The 15,777-nt window shown below is 41.5% G+C and overlaps 1 protein-coding gene across 3 annotated transcripts; it reads left to right on the top strand.

Annotated features, from left to right (window-relative positions):
• Positions 1–2,702: 2,702 nt before the first annotated feature.
• CHRNA5 (cholinergic receptor nicotinic alpha 5 subunit) lies at positions 2,703–14,251 on the top strand. 3 transcript variants are annotated; one of them, XM_033160843.1, is made up of 6 exons: positions 2,703–2,760; positions 9,262–9,413; positions 10,876–10,920; positions 11,257–11,366; positions 12,579–13,401; positions 13,924–14,251. In XM_033160843.1, exons 3-6 carry the CDS (start codon positions 10,894–10,896, stop codon positions 14,083–14,085), a joined length of 1,122 nt encoding a protein of 373 aa, XP_033016734.1. In that variant the 5' UTR covers positions 2,703–2,760; positions 9,262–9,413; positions 10,876–10,893; the 3' UTR covers positions 14,086–14,251. The 3 variants fall into 3 exon arrangements, with proteins under 3 accessions (XP_033016734.1, XP_033016733.1, XP_033016735.1); XM_033160842.1 differs by having other exon boundaries at positions 2,706–2,760; positions 12,579–13,410; XM_033160844.1 differs by lacking the exons at positions 2,703–2,760; positions 9,262–9,413; positions 10,876–10,920 and having other exon boundaries at positions 11,265–11,366; positions 12,584–13,410.
• The last annotated feature ends 1,526 nt before the right edge of the window (positions 14,252–15,777 follow it).

Raw genomic sequence — 15,777 nt, 5'->3', positions numbered from 1 at the left:
ACCCTGATGTTGGGAAAGATGGAGGGCACAAGGAGAAGGGGACAACAGAGGACAATATGGTTGGACAGTGTTCTCAAAGCTACCAACATGAATCTGACCCAACTGTGGGAGGCAGTGGAGGATAGGGGTGCCTGGCGTGCTCTGGTCCATGGGGTCATGAAGAGTCAGACACGACTGAACGACTGAACAACAACAACAACACCCCAATCATCTGCAGTGAGTTCAGCGCTTTGACCACCTACAAATGCACGTTTTCACACAACCCAAATAATGCATTTGAATCTCTCTCCCACCCTATTTATCTTTGCACTGTATACAGGCGATCTTTATGTGCTTCTTCCTGTCTCGGAAGGGGCAGAATGTTGTCCAGGCATCTGCCACCTGTCAGGGGTTCTGTAGCTGCCATCCCTCCATTACCAACGAAACTGTCTATAAACAATAAACGTCCATAAGAAATGGGAAAAGTAGTTTTTCCCCCAAATCAGCTTTATCTTAAACAATAGCACACCCTCAAAGTAATTACTTATGCATTAGTTAGTTAGTTAGTTTCCTTTTTAGGTATTTTTATTGGGTTTATAAATATATTAGGACTCCATCTGGGAATGTAATCTGGACACATTAAAAGCAGTGGAGAGAGTTGAAGGTAGGTTTTTTTTCAATGAAGTGTTCAACCAGTGGAGCCTCTCTGATTTTGCCTCTAATGTGGGATTGGTGTTCTAAAATATGAGTCTTAACAGGGCAGGTGGTCTTTTAAAAGACCACAGAAAATTTATCATCTACCACTGGGACACTTTCAGCATGGAGGCAGTTTAGCCTGCAACCAAGCTATTGAAAGTGCTTCTTATCATGTCCCTAACAGCTCCATGATTCTGAAATCGAATGAATTCACTAACAGAAATGTGATTTATTTAATTGATTGCACTTGTCAGTTGATATACATTGGTGCCACCACCTGCCCTGTTAAGACTCGTATAAACTCAACACACTAGTTCCATGTGGACTAAATTCAACATTAGTTCACAGGATTCATGTACACTGTACAGTGAGGGGGGAAAGTATTTGATCCCCTGCTAAATTTGCCCTTTTGCCCTCTGACAAAGAAATGACCAGTCCATAATTTTAATGCTAGGTTTATTGTAGCTGTGAGAGACAGAATAACAACTGGAAAACCCCCAGAAACCCAGAAGACAAAAGTCAGAGATTGATGTGCATTATAATGAGTGAAATAAGTATTTGACAGGGTAGGACCACAATCAGCAACTGGAATACCTGAAGATGCTGTTTCCAACAAGAAAAAGAGAAAAGGAGCAGAAGTGAAAACGAGACCTGAAGTCCTGTCCTATCCTCTGATCTGAAAACCCAGGTCCTTAGTTCCAAATGATGGGAGTAGGTGGGCTCATTATTGGGGGTTTTCCTGTATAGAATTTGTTAAAAATAGATTCCATTGCCAATGTGTTTATCACTGCAACATGTGTGCAGATCTGAAGGCTCAGCCGTAGCAAGTACTGTTATCCTGACAAAAAATTGGGAGTATTGCAGAGTCTTTTGGTCTGAGGACTGATCCTGCTGATGGCTTTACTCACTGCCATTTGTTTAATTGAAATACTCAAAATCTTTCCACAACCGCTCAAGATAGCTCACAGCAGCTATTTAAGACAATTTCATTCAGCAAAGAAAGAAAGAAATGCGCAAGTAATTATTTTGGGGGTGTGCGTGTGCTAACTGTGCTTGTTTGGGTGGGTCTACTATGGATTCTTGCAAAAGGTGTTTTCGCCTGGAGACCTTTGTACAGCTTGCCTTTGTGCTTCCATCTCGTGGATTTAGTAAAGGAATCAGAGAAGCGCGCCTTGCCGCTTTTGCTTCTCGGCTCAACGCGGCCGGTGGCGCGGAGCGAAGGGGCGGCGCGTCAGGCCAGGGCGCCCCACCCCACCCGAGCCCCTCCCCCCGCCCCTTTCGCCCCTCCCACTCGGGGGCGGGGCCTCCTCCTCAGTCACCGGCCGGCCGCGAGTCCAGCCGCCAGATGCTCCCGAGGCGCCGCCACCGCCGCCGCCGCCGCTCCGTCCTAGCTGAGCCGAGCCATGGCGGCGGGGTCCCTGCGGCGAGGCGCCCCGGTGCCCGCCGGCCTCCTGCTGCTCCTGCACCTGCTGGCGGGGACGGGAGGAGCGCCTCCCCCCCCGGGTAAGCGGGGACGGGCTGCCGGCGAGGGGTCCCCGGGGAGGCAGCTGCTGCGCCCCGAGGGGGGACGGTGGGCCCGCGGCGGGAATGCCTCTTTTAAACCTTGAATGAGAGAGAGGGAGGCTTGTGGGAATGCATTAGAAAAAAACAACGAAGCACGCGTCACGGTGCATAGGATTTATGCGTGCATTTGCTTTTCTCTGAAGCGCTTCTAAATACGCCGCCAATCGTGTTGGCGACATTCATAGCAAAGCGATCCATACATCGGATGGGCTGGACCGGGAAATCGTAGGTCGAGTTAAATTCATTAAGTCTCCAAGGTGCTACCAGACACTCGGTTGTTTTTGGTGCAGTCCGTTCTCCTACCCCTCTGGGAAATATTGATGTACCCTCACTGTGTGTGTGGTGATTTCAGAGCCCGTGGTAATACTAAAAACGGATAAAGTAACTTTTATGTACTGTAAATGCGTATTTCTGGGATGATACTGAAACAAGTACACACGGTAATCGGTACTGAATAGCCTCATCCTACATTTGTCCACCGGGAAGGAAGCCATCCTGGCTTTCCAAAGGATTGAATCCCAGGTAAGGGCATTTCTCTATATGCCTACTCAGAAGTAAACCACGTTGAGTTCAAGTGGTACTTGCTCCCAGGTAAGTGGCTATAGTATGCAATGGGTTGGCTGCATTCATATCCCTTTGGAATTATGACAAAAATGCAGAGATCTTTGTTGTTCCAATTATATTTTTAAAAGACTTCTGGGTCAGTATGCACATAACTGCTGTAAATTGGTTGCTAACTTGTGAGAGGAAAGGAAGAGCATTTTGTATAGTTTCATATCATTCAAGCAATTCTCATGGATCATTTTGCTCAGAATTATGATAAAGTAGGATTTTAGCAGGGGAGTATGTGATCTCTTTGACTTTCCCCTAACCCCCCTCCCACCCCCATTTTGGGCAGGGCGATTGCCCTGCAAAGACTTATCAATCTGACTTTTCTAGGCTAGCTTTTAGGGGGCTGTCCAGAAAAGATGCAGAAGTCTGTTTTTTGTCTTACAAAGGGATGATGTTGGATACTGGAATTTAAAACTAATAGTTGAAGGTGGTTGTTTTGGTTGGGGATGAGAATCCTGCAGGCATTTAAATGGATACAGGCTTCTGACATGTTATATGCTGAATGTTTCCTTGCTTTGGCGGGATTTCTGATGATTTAAGGCTTATTTGAAGGACAATTGAGGGCTTTGAACATTGATACTGTAACCCTAGGGAGACAATGTGGAAGCAGATTTGCAATTCTGTTCTGCAGAAAAAAACTGATGATACTGTGACTACACTTCATTCTGGTTTTTATTCATACATAATCCCTTTTACCTATTTTATTCATTATGTTCATATATTGAATGTTCTCTGCTCTGGGACATATTTATGTCCCTTCCTTTACCTTGTTAAACACAAACAAGCAAATTTGTTCTTATTAAGCATATTGCTTTTTGCTCAGCTTACAGAATCATAATGGTAGATTTGACATACTTTCTTGCTTCCTTATACACATTTTGCTGCTACTGTTCTGATGCTGCTTCCTATATATTTATATGGGGCATGGGAATCTTCTTCAGGAGGTACACAGAATGGATCTCTAAATAACTAACCTTCCAGAAATAAGTAGAACAGAAGTTAGTTTAGAAATGCACAATAAAGCAAAACAAAAATGTACGCAAAAACTGAAAGCATTAGGATTACAGTGGAAAAACAGGATATAGAATCCTGTAGACTCCAGCTTGGTAAATTTTTTGTTTTATTGAATGTATTTGAACTGCCTGGTATTCTTGCCAAGTAGATGGGAAAGACATTTAGTAAATAAAAGAAAAATGAAGTATGCATTTTGAGTCATAATAGCTAAATTGCGGAAATGCAGTATTTAAGCTTGCTTTCTGTGTGGGGTGGTATGAAAATACTGTCTCAAAACTTTTGCTCAGTTTTAATACTTGGTGTGATGTGAAGAAGAAAAATGAGACTTGTAAATATTGAGAACATCAAGTTGAGCATTTTAACATTTTAATTTTTAAAAATGCAAAGCTAGGAGACTGAATATCACAATGGAAGAAATGCAGTGATGCTTCTAGTCAAACTTCTGTTTCATGACATCAGTTACAACAGTAGTATAAATCTGGTTGTTTGCCTTTGTCTTTCTGTTCCATATGAATCGGGAGAGACAGTTGAACTAGACTGGTGCTCAGAGGTGGAGATGGGCTGGATGTGCACCAGTAACTGAAGCTGAATCCTGAAAAGACGGGGTGCTATGCCTTCCAAGTTGTTGAGTCTAGAAAGTGGGGAGACTGCCTGTTTTGGATGGTTGTGTTCCCCTGGAAGGAGCAGGTCCGTAGATTGGGGTTGCTTCTGGATTCATCATTGTCAGAGACTAGGTGTGCCTATTTCAAGCTTTGTCTGGTTTGCCAGTAATGCCCCCCCCCCTTTTTGATAGAGATGACTTGGCCACTATATTTCATACTCTGCAGTAATCCAATCTGAAATTTACTAATGTGCTGTATATGGGGTTGCTCTCGAAGAGGACTTAGAAATTTCCATTGGTCCAAAATGAAGCCACCAAAAGAGGAGGAGGAGGAGGAGGAGGAGGAGGAGGAGGAGGAGGAGGAGAAGAAGAAGAGGAAGAGTTTGGATTTGATATTCTGCTTTATCACTACCTGAAGGAGTCTCAAAGCGGCTAACATTCTCCTTTCCCTTCCTCCCCCACAACAAACACTCTGTGAGGTGAGTGGGGCTGAGAGACTTCAGAGAAGTGTGACTAGCCCAAGGTCACCCAGCAGCTGCATGTGGAGGAGTGGAGACGCGAACCCGGTTCACCAGATTACGAGTCCACTGCTCTTAACCACTACACCACACTGGCTCTAAATGACTTAATATTTGAAAAAACACGCCTTTCCATACAGACTTGACCCTCTTGGGTATAAAGACCAGCAGATGGGACTTTCTCCTGAATACCTGTGTATAGGATTTCAATCTAATTCTGTAGCTATGAGGTAACAGGTGGGAGTTTTCTGCTTCTCGCTGAGCTGAGAGGTGTTGAGGTCCTATGGCCTGATTACTGGATTTAGGCACCAACCCCTGTTAATCATGAGTACAACCTCAGCCATAGGTATTGTCAAACTCAGTCCCACAGTGCATTGGACAATGAACTTGTTTTAATGTATTTTTAATCTTTGTTGGAAGCAGCCCAGAGTGGCTGGGGAACCCCAGCCAGATGGGTGGGGTACAAATAAATTATTATTATTATTATTATTATTATTATTAGTTTGCATGGTGTTTTCCACTCTAAAAGTGCTAAACATGCAAAGTAGAATGTTAATGCCCTAGCGTACTAAGTGGTTTGGAGAAGTTACTCAGTACTCTATTTTTTAGAAAATAAAAATTCTATTTATCACATTTGGGGACAGGAAGGCTGTTAAAATGAGGTTGCAATCTCAGTGTAAGCTCAGATGAACTCAGTAGAACATACAGTTGTACCTTGGTTCTCAAACCTAATCTATTCTGGAAGTCCGTTCCAAAACCAAGGCGCACTTTCCTATAGAAAGTAATGCAAAATGGATTAATCTGTTGCAAACTTCTAAAAACAACCCCTAAAACAGCAATTTAGCATGAATGTAACATGGTCTTTTATGAGACCATTGAGTCATAAAATGAAAGAGTAAACAATGTACTGTAGTCACACAATCAATCAGTAGCTGAACTGGGTTCTACACAGTCACAAAAGCAAAACAAAAAAGCCGCAAAAATGCAAAATAAATAGCAAAAACAGACCTCGGTGTGGCACTCAAATTGGAAGCGTAACACTCAAAACACAGCACGTTTGGCTTCCGAAAAATGTTCAGAGAACACTAACTTCTGGGTTTGCAGTGTTTGGGTTCCAAGTTGTTTGAGTACCAAGGTGTTTGAGAACCAAGGTACCACTGTACTAGAACATCACGGAGGACTCTGCTGGAAATTCCATTTGTAAGGAATTGCTTTAAACTAAACGGGCGTCGGATTTGGGTGTGTGCCAGTTAAGGTTAACAAGTAATGTGCACATAATCCTTGTTGCAATACTGCAGAACCGCTTCATATATAACTGTCACTGAAATGCGGTTTACAAACTCTTTGATTAAACCATAAGTCATTATGGTTCTCTACAGATGTTTGTCCTCAAGCAAGAGTACAGTGTATTAAACATTTTTGAGAATGGAGCTGTAGCTGCTGGTTTCAAATATGAATGCTTTACTCCTGTGGTTTTCCTTTGATTGTCTTATGCTCTCCTTCCAATAATGCAAATTTTTTGGTAGGCTACAGAGAAATTAGAGCAAGAGGAGTGCTTATGTAACTCCCCAAATGAGAATGCTAATATGGATATGTTGGCAATGATCACTGTGAAAGCCAGTGGAGCTGTGTGGCAATACAATTCTGTGTAGCTGGCACTGGAAAATAGTTGTTTACAGTGCAGTGCAGCTAGAACAGATTATGTACCTGCACACAGGCCTTGCTGCATTGGAGACTTGATTTTGCAACTCTCTAGGAGCCTGAAGGCTGTGCCTAATTTGCATATACATTTACATAAAATGTCAATTTGCATTCATAAACTTCACAAAATAAACTATGTGGCTATAATAGGAATACCTTACAGCCATCTTACTTTGCATCCCACAATTCCTTCCTTCTTTCTTTTTCTTTCACTTCTTTGCCCCCATAACAATTGCTTTCTGGGCACAGTGATTAAAACTCAACAGCTTGGTATGTATGTATGTATGTATGTATGTATGTATGTATGTATGTAATTTTGGGGTTTAATCCCATGCACTGAATTCCCTATGAATTCAGTGGGACTTACATCTGAGTCAGCATGCACTAGATCAGTCTGTTTACTAAAATTTAGGCATGATTTCAGCACCTCTTAACAGATGGCTGGTGAAATTCACAAGGGGACCTTTCTAAAGCTTGCCTGTATGACAGCCGGCCACAGCATTATTGCTATTGCCAGTGGCTTTGCCAGACAGCTTGCAAGGCCACAATTTGAATAATTGTCCTTACATTAATGTCTACAAAATGCCAGCTGCTTTCCAAATAATTCAGAAGGGAACATTTATTTGCTCTGTTAAGCTCTTAATCTGAGATTGCCACTGCACAGAGGGGGGAAGGAAAGCTGTAACAGCCACCAGCGTTTTGAATAGTATAGGAGGACTGGGTGAAATATGCAGCATCTAAGGGTAAATATGGAAACCATGGAAGCGAAGGATGGGAGGTCAACAGATAAAGCAATTTACATTTTATGTTAAAACATGTTAAGATTTGTGTGTGTGTGTGTGTGTGAGAGAGAGAGAGAGAGAGAGAGAGAAATTAGATTTTTTAATTTAAAAAAACAAGGCATAAATATAGAACCGAATTGCGTTCCTTGTAACAACCTTATATTTCTCACTGGTTCATTGCTAAGCTTGCAATATGTTGTTGTTGTTGTTGTTTCATCATTTATACCCCGCCCATCTGGCTGGGCCACCCCAGCTACTCTGGGAGGCCTCTAATGCATATAGAAACACAATAAAACATCATCATAAAAAATTCCCAATCTAGGGCTGCATTCAGATGTCTTCTAAAAGTTGTGTACCGGTAATTCTTTATTTCCTTGGCATCTAATGTAGTGTCTGCTGATGTTTACCTATAAATTCTGTTTTCAGCATTGAAGTTTTGTAGCTTTTTCAACACTACCATCATGGTAAAATTAGGATATGAGCCAAATTTAGCAGAATATTGTGGTGTCAGCACTCACATCTTCTGCATCTACTACTTTCTCAAATGCTTTCTCAAATTGCTCCAGATTGCATAACGTGATTTTTCAGCCAGGGTGGTGGTGGTGGTGAGGAAGTTAATATTTCATGGAAACTCAGATTTATAAACAGTGGTACCTCGAAAGTTGAACGAAATCCGTTCCAGAAGTCCACTCAACTTTGAAAACGTTCAGAAACCAAAGTTCCTGCAACCAATCGGAAGCCACGTCGGATGTTCGGGTTCCAAAGAACGTTTGTAAATCGGAACACTAACTTCTGGGTTTGCAGCGTTCAGGAGCTAAAACATCCGAGTACCAAGGCGTTTGGGATCCAAGGTACGACTGTATGGCCACAGGATGGTTAACAGGGTATGTGGGGTCATAAACTGTGACCACAAATGCACGTAACCCCCACGTAAATGGGAGGTTGCCTGTACTTGCCCTTCTCATCCACTGAATTGTTGTGCCTTCTCTGGAGAAGGAAAAACTTACGGTAAACACGATGCAGAGTCCCCCAAAATAGACCAGTGGCAATTGTATTTCATCCAGCAGAGCTTTACTGCTACTGAAGGCAGATGAGCATAATGGTCACAAATCCAATACATTCAGGATTGGCACAGTCCATAAACAATCCAGTTGCAGCACTTACAAAAACTTATAAACTTATAACAAGACTAAACCATAACACTAAGCGTGCTATGTACAGAGCACCACACCAGAAGGAAGAGAGACAGAAAGAGAAAGTAAGACCCATGCTCCTTCTGGCCTATATTTATAGTCAGCATCACCTTAACAGAAAGAGATAAGAGAACCAGTTTAAGTCAGCTGTACTTAGCTTCTCTGAAGGTATAACCCAAACATTATGAAGCTTCTTTCACACAGAGAAGCTTCCAGAAACCTACTGAATGAATTTGAATAGGAAAAACCTCTACACATTAGATCAATACTTTCTGCACCAAGAAATGCAAACTGACATGACTATCATGCCCATTTTACCTTACTTGTATTAAGTCATAAGTCAAATTTGAAAAAGAGCATAAATTGTTCCTTCTTTTTTCTTCCTATACAGGCAGTTCCCCGTTTACACGGGTTGTGTTCCATGTCGTCGTGTGTGTCAGTGGAGTGGGTATAAGCCTACCCTGTTCCACCCTTCCCAGGGCCAAAAATGGCGTGCATGTCCGTGGTTGTGTGCCAATTGAGCACGTGCAAAATGGTTGCCACCTGTATACAAAGTAGGAGAATTGTAATGTTTGTGTTATCTCTCTTTTCCATCTGTACAGGTACGTCTGAACCTTCCTTTATTGCTAAAAGTGAAGACCGTCTGTTTAAATACTTATTTGAAGATTATGAGAGATGGGTTCGCCCAGTAGAGCGTCTGAACGACACAATCAAAGTGAAGTTTGGCCTTGCAATTTCCCAGTTAGTGGATGTGGTATGTTGGAAACCTCTGCTGTCAGGCATGGTAGCGTAAAGTAGTTGCTTGTCAGAAGCACATAGTCTGAACAGCATCCCTGGCTTTTCCACAGAGCCTCTTCTCCCCATACAGAGGATGCCATAACTCCACACAGGGTGCTGGGGTTGGAAAAGTTGTACGTGTGTTATTGGTCACTTGCTGTTGAGAGGATAAGAGGAAGGAACCATGCATTCATATGCTATCTGTTCACACTGGCCTGGTTTGCATGTTATAAAAAGCCAGGGTTTGCTTTAAAGCATAGTTTAATCATGAGTATGCCTTTTCCCTATTGCGTCCTCTTGTAGCTCATACAAGCCATACTATGCCTTGTTGTGTTTTCAAAATCCAGTCAATGGTTTATTTGTTTCAAATAAACAATGAGCTTTAAGGTATAAATAAACCAGCATTCATTCTCAGGTTATTTCTGACTTACCGCTTGGTAAGTCTGGGTATGTCAAGCAAAAGTTACAGGTAGGTAGCCATGTTGGTCTGCCATAGTCAAAACAAAATAAAAAATAAAAAAAAATCCTTCCAGTAGCACCTTAGAGACCAACTAAGTTTCTTGAGAGTCCCATGGACTGCAAAAAAATCAAACTTATCCATCCTTAAAGAAATCAGCCCTGAGTGCTCACTGGAAGGACAGATCCTGAAGTTGAGGCTCCCGTACTTTGGCCACCTCATGAGAAGAGAAGACTCCCTTGAAAAGACCCTGATGTTGGGAAAGATGGGGGGCACAAGGAGAAGGGGACGACAGAGGATGAGATGGTTGGACAGTGTTCTTGAAGCGACTAGCATGAGTTTGGCCAAACTACAAGAGGCAGTGAAGGATAGGGGTGCCTGGCGTGCTCTGGTCCATGGCGTCATGAAGAGTCGGACACAACTGAACGACTGAACAAAGAACAAGGTGATCAGCTGATAGGTGTGATCACCCATTCCCACCACCCTTCTGAGCAATACCCCTCCCCACTCCCTCACTATATTTAAGGATCTGGTGACTTCTGTTTCAGTGTATCTGAAGAAGTGTGCATGCATACGAAAGCTCATACCAAGAACAAACTCAGTTGGTCTCTAAGGTGCTACTGGAAAGAATTTTTGATTTTGTTTTGACTATGGCAGACCAACACGGCTACCCACCTGTAACTGGAACCATTATTATGTAAGTATCTCTCTGATGACTTTCCATACTCTGGTGTAGAAAAATTTAAAAAAAATTGAAAAGCAAAACTTTGCAGCCAATAATAAATAGATTAAAGTTTCTCCAATGCCCCAGAGCAACCACAACATAGTGTTAGTCTGGGGCATTTTGAGAAATTCACGTGTCAGCCTGGAGCCTGCCCTGATGAGAGCTGTAGAATATATGCCATATGTTATTGACCACTGTCGGGAAGTGAAAGAAGTGTACTGTACTGTCATTCATATAAAATGCTTTTTTTCTCAATAGGATGAGAAAAATCAACTGATGACAACAAATGTTTGGTTGAAGCAGGTGAGTAGTATATTAGGAAAAAGTTTGGACTGTAACCATAATGTTGGGAAGGATGTTGATGTATACTGTTCGGATGCGACTGAGATGTATTATTCAGTGTAGACTCAAATAACCAAGTTCATAGAATCATAGAGTTGGAAGAGACCACAAGGGCCATCCAGTCCAACCCCCTGCCAAGCAAGTTGCTACAGCGGTGATGAAATCCTATGCACACTATTCTGGGAATAAATCCCGTTGAATTCAGTGGTGCTTATTTCTGAATAGACTTGTATATAATTGCACTGTAAAGTAAATAAATTAGTTTATCAATGAATACTATCTTTACTCTCTTTGTAGGAATGGATTGATGTAAAACTGAAGTGGGACCCTAAAGACTATGCTGGAATAACATCTATCCGTGTCCCTTCAGAGTCTATATGGATCCCAGATATTGTTTTGTATGACAAGTAAGCATTTAATGTTTTTTAACACAATTATTACCGCTCCAGAAATTAAAGAGAGAAATAATTTGAATAAGTTGTATTTTGAAATTTCTAGCGTCGAGAGCATCTTTTTTTCTGAAATGAAATATTTGGCACAATAGCCTGGCATTCATGCAGAGTTTTCAAATGAGAGTAATAGTTTCAAACCATGAAATATATAATGTTTGCTGGAGAGATGTATATTCTGCAGTTACGTATGCTGTGTGGTGAAAGAGACATTTGACAGAATACTACCTGAGTGATTTGTATCTCACCAAATGGCAGCCACATGGTCTTCGTTAGATAAAAGAAGTAAAAATTAAAAGGGGCCCTTTAGCCATTCATTTTGTAAGAGCAAAAGTGGAGTGTTAGAAGAGATAGTGAAATGCAAGCAGAACGGTAGTTACTACAGGTGTAAGCAGAGGAATGAGTGACTCCTTGAAATAGGAGAAGGTGTCTTCAGAAAGTTTTGGAGCTCAGCTTTCCTCTGTGTGCTGCAGATGCTGCCACATATAAACTGCAGAACTTTGCGTGTGACCTTAGAAGCCATGGCATATTGGGGCCCCCCAATGTAGTCTCAGGATTGATCAGGCCACTTCGATTCCTAGAACTAACTCTTACATGAATTTTCAGGAAAGAATAAAAGACCTTTATTATGGATCTTGACATTCATAGCCTTCAGCATAACTTGGTATAAATCAATTAAATATATTACAAACATACAAAGAATGAATGGGTGAAATCGTTCTTCAAACAAATCTCCAGCTTGCAGAATGCCTATTTAGCACACCAGTTTTAATACAGCAAATGCATTGCTTGTTGATTTCAAACCAGATATAAGAACCATTCCTTCTTTGCAGTTTGAATGTGTATGGGTTCTTGAGCTAGAGTTTTGGGTGACTCCCTGTCTCCATTGCCCATTTGCCCGCATCAAAGGGTATTTCTTTCCCATCCGTTCTCTTCCCAGCATATTAGCAATGGCTTCAAGGTAACAATTGTCTTGCTGGATTGCTAGTGTGCATTGCTTGTTGTTTTCAAACAAAATACAAAAAGCCATTTCTTTTTACCTCATTCTGTACTGGGTGTCACTGTTAAGAGCATCACATAAACATCTGAAAATAACCAAGTAAAATGTTTGAGGAAAATAATTTCAGCATGTTACATTTTTAAATAACTTTTCGTTGAATATTTTTTCAGTGCAGATGGTCGTTTTGAAGGAACATCTACCAAAACAGTAGTGAAACACGATGGCACAATTGCTTGGACTCCTCCAGCAAATTACAAAAGCTCCTGTACCATAGATGTCACTTACTTTCCATTTGACCGCCAGAACTGCTCCATGAAGTTTGGATCCTGGACGTATGATGGCTCACAAGTTGACATAATTCTAGTGGACGATGAAGTAGACAAGAGAGATTTCTTTGATAATGGAGAATGGGAAATAGTAATGGCAACAGGGATCAGAGGGAAAAGAACTGATGGGTGTTGCTGGTATCCATTTATTACCTACTCATTTATAATTAGACGCCTGCCTCTCTTTTATACACTGTTCCTTATTATTCCCTGCATAGGGTTGTCATTCTTAACCGTCCTTGTCTTTTACCTTCCATCTTATGAAGGTGAGAAAATTTCTTTGTGCACATCCGTTCTCGTTTCCTTAACTGTCTTTCTGCTTGTCATTGAAGAAATCATACCATCATCTTCCAAAGTTATACCTCTTATCGGCGAGTACTTGGTATTCACGATGATATTTGTTACGTTATCCATTGTAATAACTGTCTTTGCTATTAATGTTCATCATCGGTCCTCATCTACGCACGATGCAATGGCACCTTGGGTCCGCAGGATATTCCTTCACAAACTTCCCAAACTGCTTTGTATGAGAAGCCATGTCGACAGGTATTTCACTCAGGAGGGGGATGCCAGCAATGAGGAAGGTTCTGAGGCGTCTCGGATTACCTTGGAAGCCGCCCTAAATTCTATCCGATATATTACAAGGCACATTGTCAAGGAGAATGAAGTACGTGAGGTGTGTGTATTAGTTAACGTTGCAGTCAACTGTTGAGGCTGGCGGTCTGGAACAAGAGCATGTGCAGTTGTGGAGTTAATCATAACTAAAATCCTTGCCTGCTCATTTCAAATAGGTCCAGCACTGTAGATACCTCATATTTTCAGACACCATGATCTCCAGTAGAAGTAACAAGGCAACTTTTGCATGAGAATAATTTCAAAGGTGAAAATGGACACTTTCGGAGATAATGCAGAAATCCTTATTTAAAATGTTATGCCTTTGTGGTGCAACAAATAGGCTCCCTGCCCCATTTTAAATCATATGTGGCTATTCCCTAGGAACAAGCATTTCATTGTGATATAAAGGGAGCCACAATAAGTTAATGTTTGGGGCAATTTAGTTTCGCATCTAGCCCGATAAGAGAGACAGTAGAGCTTGTGCTATTATTATTACTCTTTAGTTGTAGTGTCTGTACAAATATTCTGGAGTGTTTTTAAGAAAAGGTACTGATTTTCTTTCTTCTCTCTCTAGGTTGTTGAAGACTGGAAATTTATAGCTCAGGTGCTTGATCGTGTGTTCTTATGGACGTTCCTTCTGGTTTCAATCATCGGATCTCTGGCTCTATTTATTCCTGTAATCCATAAATGGGCAAACATAATAGTACCTGTCCATATTGGAAGCACCAACAAATAAGTATGTGATGAGGACAAAATTGTACCAGTCTTTATAGAAATATTAATCTTAGAGGTAAATGATAGTGAAATTATCTGGCACATTTTAATCTACAGTTCTGAAATTTTGGAAGGTGTGGGTTGGAGTTCATGCTTATATTTAAGCATGGACCTCTTAGGACATATCCACTTCCACCCCCACCCCACCCCCACCCCCTTCAGTGTTAGTTCATTGCTTTCCTATTAGAGCTCACTGGTATGCCATTGCCTTGATGTGCCGTAAAACTACCTGTGGAATAAGTGAGGGGCAATGTAGAGTAAAGGACACCCCCAAATGTAAATACTAAGAATAATCACTTTTAAGACCTGCTGCCTGCCATCTGCCAGCATCGGAAGGCTACTTCATCAGAGCTGAATGAGATCCAACTGCTCAACCCTACCCCCTTGTCTAAGAAGATTTTGGAGGGAGCTGCTGCCAGGTGTATCACCAGGGAAGAACAAGGACAAGGAGAGGAAATTCTCTCTGAACAAACCTGATCCCACCCTTTATGGGTGCCATGTTATCTTCCGCTCCTGTATTGTGTTTTGTAAGCCACATTGAGAGAGGCAGGATATATGAATAATGCAAAACATTTTAAGCCTTAATAATCCCATACAAGGCTCCGGTAAGACAGGACACTATTATAATCCTCAAATGGGGACTGAGTGGATGGCTTAAAGTAATCTAGCAAGTTTGTGATCTGAAACTGGCCTGTTCATAGCTCATATTCTTAGCCACAATCTGTATTTATTGTGGTTTAGTGCTTTCACCTAGCTCCATCATACCTTTCTGTGATCCTTTATCTGTCAGGTCTCCACCACAGTTTATATTCTCTAGAGTCTATTCTAATGTCCACTGCTTGTTTGAACACATAGCACAGCACAGCAGGGTCCCAAGATGTAGGCCTAGGAAACCTTCATACCCTGAAGAGCCAAAGGAATTTATTTTGCAACAGATTCTGAATATGAAATTGGGTGGGGGGGATGCTAGCATATATTTACTTTTGTGTAAGCATTTGGGGTGGGATGGGTGGAGAAGAGAATGGAACATGTGAGAGCCACAAGGTCTCAATCTGATTTAGTGTGAGGCTTCTGTTATTTTCAGTTCTACAACACACACGAAAATGTTCAAGTAAACAAGTTAACAATTCCTCAGTAGATTGCCTTAGAAGACTGGGAAATGTTCGGCTACCTAACAAAATGCATTTCTCCCCTCAGTCTCAATTTTTAATACTTTTTTGGGGGGCTGTAGACTTGGGTGTGGAAAATGAGTATACGAGCTAATGGATCAGCAGCTATTTCTGCAATCATGAGGTGTTTTTTTATTACAGAAGGTGACTTAGAATCATAAGTTGTAGAGTTGGAAGGGACCCCATGGGTCATCTAGTCCAGCCCCCTGCAATGCAGGAATCTTAGCTAAAGACTTATCTGTGATATGGTGGCTAACAAGTTATTTTCCTACATGCATGGACACACTCCACTGTTCTTATGGAGAAAAATATGTTGTGTAAACGGGTCTTAAATTTAACATACTAACAAATATCAAATACTGAAATTAAAAAGTCTCTGAACATTTGCATGTTATTTAAAAAAAGAGACTGTAATGCTGTTTAAAAGCACTTTAGAGATAAGGCACAAAGTAGGAAAACCATATCAACCATGGACTGCAGTGTGT

This window comes from Lacerta agilis, chromosome 9 (assembly GCF_009819535.1).
Source record: "Lacerta agilis isolate rLacAgi1 chromosome 9, rLacAgi1.pri, whole genome shotgun sequence".
NCBI classification, from domain to species: Eukaryota; Metazoa; Chordata; class Lepidosauria; order Squamata; family Lacertidae; genus Lacerta; species Lacerta agilis.
The sequence above is the reverse complement of the archived record's forward strand: the minus strand, read 5'-3'. Positions and strand labels throughout refer to the sequence as shown.

Coding starts and splice junctions, on each gene's coding strand:
- CHRNA5 (XM_033160842.1), top strand. CDS start 10,894: ATGACAACAAATGTTTGGTTGAAGCAG. Junction 10,921..11,256: donor CAAATGTTTGGTTGAAGCAG/GTGAGTAGTATA, acceptor CTCTCTTTGTAG/GAATGGATTGATGTAAAACT. Junction 11,367..12,578: donor GATATTGTTTTGTATGACAA/GTAAGCATTTAA, acceptor ATATTTTTTCAG/TGCAGATGGTCGTTTTGAAG.